A 5,513-nucleotide genomic window follows, 5' to 3' on the forward strand; every position below is an offset into this window, starting at 1 on the left:
ACACACGTAAGGTTTAACATATTTAAACGTTAATTATTGGTTATGGACAAATATTCAGCAACTGAACAGCTGAAAAATGTTAAAATAATCTTGTTATTTGTATTGTTCAATACATGTAATATTTTTTTCTGTTGCAGGTTCCAGTTGCAATGGTAATGTAGAAGCTGAGTGTATAGCTATATTAAAAGAGCCACTAAACAGCACAAGGGAAGAGCAATGCGGGTAAATATAGAAACGTATCCTTCAACCATATCTTCCAAAAGACGTTCAATATAACTTATATAACTTAGAAAAGCAACATTCAGAAAAGGATTGGCATGATGTCTAGTTTTTTCTATGCTACTTTTAATATAATACGTTATATCTTAATATTTATGGAGTATGGATCATATGAACTAATGTGGTTTTGTAGAACTACTGGAAGTCTTTACCTTTATATTGTGCATACGTCCTTAATTTATATTTGTAGCTCAATGAAAGGTAATCAGTTACGCAATTGATTACTTAAGAGTGAAATGTCTTGACCAAGGGCTAAACTGTTATATTCAGGGAATAGATTTGTGTTTTATTCTTTCTAGTTTCGAAGTTTGTGTAAGAGAATGAAGGACAGGAAACTTTCATTGTTAGTATTTGAACCAAATCATCTGAAGTATCGAACAAGATAATGTAAAGTATATAGTAAGAATCTGTACATCATCCCGCAAATTTCAAACGCAATTTACCTTTGATAATAGATATTACTACTGTTATTTAAGTGCCCTTAAGGCGGTGAGCTGGCAGAATCGTTAAGACGTCGGGAAAATGCTTAGCGGCATTTCACTCGTCTTTATGTTCTGAGTTCAAATTCCGTGGAGGTTGACTTCACCTTTCATCCTTTCTGGGTCGATAAAATCCACACGTTGATGGAATGACATCATCAGTTTTTAAATTCCAATTTTATAATAGGCGAAAAGAAAAAGACAGAAAAAAGATAGAAAAAAGAGGAAAGAAAAAAGAAGAATATTTAATCAAACAGTTTTGTATAAATTTGATGATATTCTCCTGTCAGTTTATTCATTCCTGCAGGGCGTGATGTTAATAACCCGCAAACATATTTCTCCTCATGCATTCCGAGAAGTGAAAATGAAGCAGATTCAGAATATTTTCTGAGAATATGCACTTTCAAGTCTTTTTCAAAACTGTAGTCGTTTGAAACGAAATGTCCAGCAAGTTCTGTCGAACTACTGTTATTGTTCCTGACGTCGAATCTGTGCCCATCAAATCTGTTTAATTGTTCTGTTGTACAACCAACATAAATCAAGTTGTATTTCGTGCATTCTGCCGCGTACACCAAATGGGAATCTCTACATGTCTGTATAAATCATAACATTTCTGTTATGATTCCTGATGGTATTCACTTGACTCAGTGAACAGGGCTTACCTCTCTTGCGGCTGGTTTTCAAGGTACAGCGTGCAGATACACCAATGTTCGTTTTCTTGGAGTCAGAAATAGAGGTCAATAATTCTCTTATGTTCTTATTCCGTCTAAAGGCTACAATAGGCGGCTGAGGAAATATCTGTTTGCAAAGAGGATATTTTTTCGCCACATGCTGGTAACTTTCCTGCAACACTTTTGAAATGCCAGCGAAATGTCGGTGCCAGTTAATCACTAAAGGAATTCTGTCATCTATTGTATTGCGTTTCCTAAAATTATGCGTGAAGGTTTGACTATCTTTGCTAATCTTAGCTATTTTATTTGCTATTCCCTTTAATTGTGATTCACTGTAACTACGTTTGACATAATTATGTGCAAAAGCATTTGCATGTTTCCAGTAATCTCCTATGTCAGTACAAATCCTCAAAAATTGGGATTTCGAATTTGACTGAATAACATGATGTTGATGATCAGAGCGGTGGTGGAGATAAATTTTTTTTGCCTGTGTGGACGCTGGTTGCTCTTGTTCACACTTTAAATTTAAATTTCTATAATTCTGAATATTTATCACCTCTTATTTTGAACTTGACAAAGACAGACTTACTGTCAAAATATCGTTCAACCAATAAAATATCTATTACTAGCAGTATAGCCCGGCGTTGCCCGGGATTAAGTTACGACTATTAAGCTAATCAAGCGATTTGCTTCAAACCAAACTAAATTACACCGACGTCAAATTTGAGCGAAATCCATTGAAATTCGTAAACGTTTGGCTGAAAAATGGGTTGCTGACAATTTGATTGGGAAATCCCATAAGGAATCGGTTTATCGATTTTTCCACTCATCGATTTTTTTTCTGGAGAACTTAAAGCATTCAAAGATCTCATGAGTCCTAAATAACGTTGGCATCAAGTTTGAACAAAATACGTCAAAATTGGTAAAAGTTATAGTTGAAAATGGGGTGTAGCCAATTTTAGTGGAGAATCCTATAAGGAATCGGTTTATCAATTTTTCATCCTGATGAAGGGAATTGCTTTTTGAATTTTTCGGTATATTTTTTGTTAATTCTCTTGTTTACACTTTTTTATGTAATCCCCTGCCGCATCATCTTGTCAATCCTTGTGGTTAATAAAGAAAGCATTATTTTAGCAAAGAGCCGTAGAGTGACAGAATCGATTGAGCGTCGAAAAAATTGTTCTTGCGGTAATTGTTCTGGATCTTTATCTTCCCACTTCAAATTCCGCCGAAGTAAACATTACCTTTCGTACCCCCGGGGTCGATAAAATGAAGTAACAGTTAAGTTCTTGGGTTGATTGTTTTAACTAACCCCTCCTCTCAAAACTACAGGCTTTGCGTCTAAATCAAAAACCATTATCATAAAAAGAAAGCAGTGGCATATTGGCTGAATCCTTAGCGCGCCGGGAAAATGCTTTGCAGTATTTCTTTCAACTCTTTACATTCTGAATTCAAATCCTACTTTTACTACTATTACTCGAGCTGGCAGAATGGTTACCAAGTCGGAAAAGTTCAAATTTTGCTGAGGTCGACTTTGTTTTCATCCTTCCAGAGTCGAGAAAATAAGTACTAGTTAAGTACTGGGGTTGGTATACCCGATTATGTCCCTCCACCGAAAATTGCTGGTCATGTGCCAAAATTTGAAACCATTAAGTTGGCGAGGCTGCAGAATCTTTAGCGCTCCAGACAAAATGCTTAGCATTATTTCTTCCGGCTCTGTTTTCAAATGCTATAATAATAATAATAATAATAGTGTTTGATAATAATAATTTTTTAAGGCGATGAACTGGCAGAAATCGTTAGCACGGCGGAGAAAATGCTTAGCAGCATTTCGTCCGTCTTTACGTTCCGAGTTCAAATTCCGCCGAGGTCAACTTTGCCTTTCATCCTCTCGGGGTCGATAAGTTAAGTAGCAGTTGAGTACTGGGATCGACGTAATCAATTTAACCATTCCACTACCAAAGAAAAAGAATTCAGGCCCTGTGCCTTTAGTAGAAAGGATTATTATTATAATCATCATGGTGATTAATTTAAGAATCAGAGAAATGTTCAACAAAATACCTTACGATATTTAATTATGTCTATTAATTGTTTCTAAATTGGAATAGCATCAAGCTTGAATTTGCTGTTTTCCTACAGGGGTTGATGTAAAATACGTTGCAGTTAAGTACTCGGAGTAACTTGAATTCACTTGGACCATATCCTAGTAAATAGCGCTACTCATTTGTTGGCTTATATTTATTGACGAGTAAAAATATAGATTCTTTTAACCCTTTACCTGTCCAAAGCATTTGTTTTCAGACTTTTAGTCAGCCCTTGTTTCATATGTTCTGAGAAGTATAAAGCTTTCCATTCATAAGTCCAAATTACTCTGGTGGTTGAATAAAATTGGGGATGTGTATGATACATGGATGTTCAGATGCCAGGGAAATATTTTCTGTGTATCACTTGTATTAATAATTTACAGGATAGGCAAAGGTTTATTCACAGGAGCACGAGGAAAACATTGTGAATAGTGTCAACTTACATGTTTTACTGCGTATTATATCGATTCAACAATATTTTTTTTATCTCTTCCTAGATATTTTAGAGAAAAACGTGGATGTTATGACAAAGCCAAGTGTGAGAGGAATGATCAATATATGAATCTTCTGGAATGTAGTGGTAAGTAGCCCTTTACTTATTGTTAGGCACAACTAAGGCAATTATTAGTTTGGCTAATGCGGAAATAAGGTGAATTAAAGTGTAATGTATGGAAAATTGCCCCACTTTAAATCTTCGGATGTCAAACATGGCAGATTTGTTTTAGGCCACTATTCAATGATTAATAATGCCAGATCTAAATATTTTCAGTCTGAATTTTGGTATTGTAATACACATTTATGTCTACTATCAGAATGTTATTGATTTAATTACCTGAAATTGTCGTTCAGCCTTTTAATTTGAATGTCCATAAAATCAATACCAGACACAACTAGGAGCTGAATTTCTCAGGATTGACTAAGTTCAAAGACCACGTCACTCAGGAAAAGTTTCAGGCAATTTGAGAGACCACCTTTCAAGTCTGATTCACAGTTATCTGGACTGTTCCATGGTTAAAATTTGAATATTTATTCATTTATGTAGAAATGACTGATTCTAACTCTATTCACATGAAACTATTTTGTTATGGAAGTTCATTCTCTATGTCATACTTATATCCTTAATTCCTGCGTCTCCCCCACGTATAATAGCTTTACGTTATTGGGTTCATAAAATTTTAATCATGTCTTGATTTTGATTTGTTTTCTTGTTTTTGCGAGAGTTTTGATCTGGAACTGAGTTGAAACAACGATGTCATGTTTGAAAAGAGTCACAATTAATAAAACCTCATCAGCTTTGGTTTATCTATCATTCAGTTCGTTTTACAAAGCAGTTGTTTGTTTATGACATCAAAAATAATTTCCCCTCCACCAACCTGTAACCTATTCAATGGATGTACATTTTTAAATGCTTGATTTTTAATTTTTACTGATGCTACATCTCATTAGCATAATCAAACAACAAAGGCTTTCGAAGAAAAAAAAAAGTGAAATATAGACAAACAACATCTAGTGACCAAGTATTCAGATTTTATTAGATACTAGTGGGACCCGTGAATATTTCACGAAATTAATAGTAAACGTGTTGGGTTGTTCCTGAAAACTTTATCCAAAATACCTGAAAGCGTAGCTTGTGTTGTATCTGTATCAAAAGATAATCGCTCATCTGCTAATCATTTGAAAAGTGAAGGGAATCGGAATATGTTGATTACTTAATGCACTTTATATATTCACTTTATATACTTTATGCACAATTTTATAGACTTAATACACAGCACTCTTCCTCTTTCTCTCTCACTCCTCGACTTACCATTTTTGCCTCTCCTTTTTCTTTCGCTCTTCGCCTTTCCCTTCAACTAATCACGTGAAAGCGTTACAGATGGACTAAATAATAGAGGGAAAAACTTGGTTAAAAAAATTAAACATTTTACTCCGCTGTCCCTCCCCCTATATCCCCTCCCCTTCAACTAATCCCGGAAGCGTTACGGACGGGCTAAGATGTT

At 34.9% G+C, this 5,513-nt stretch overlaps 1 protein-coding gene across 1 annotated transcript in view; it reads left to right on the forward strand.

Moving 5' to 3' along the window:
* Positions 1–4,279, forward strand: part of LOC106871163 (uncharacterized) — a 48,466-nt gene extending 44,187 nt beyond the window's left edge. The window contains exons 12-13 of the mRNA XM_014917488.2: positions 138–222; positions 4,011–4,279. Of these exons, the coding sequence (XP_014772974.2) occupies positions 138–222; positions 4,011–4,101 (176 nt within the window). The 3' untranslated portion in view covers positions 4,102–4,279. The remainder of the gene's footprint in view (positions 1–137; positions 223–4,010) is intronic.
* The last annotated feature ends 1,234 nt before the right edge of the window (positions 4,280–5,513 follow it).

Source organism: Octopus bimaculoides, chromosome 6, assembly GCF_001194135.2.
Source record: "Octopus bimaculoides isolate UCB-OBI-ISO-001 chromosome 6, ASM119413v2, whole genome shotgun sequence".
Taxonomy (NCBI): domain Eukaryota; kingdom Metazoa; phylum Mollusca; class Cephalopoda; order Octopoda; family Octopodidae; genus Octopus; species Octopus bimaculoides.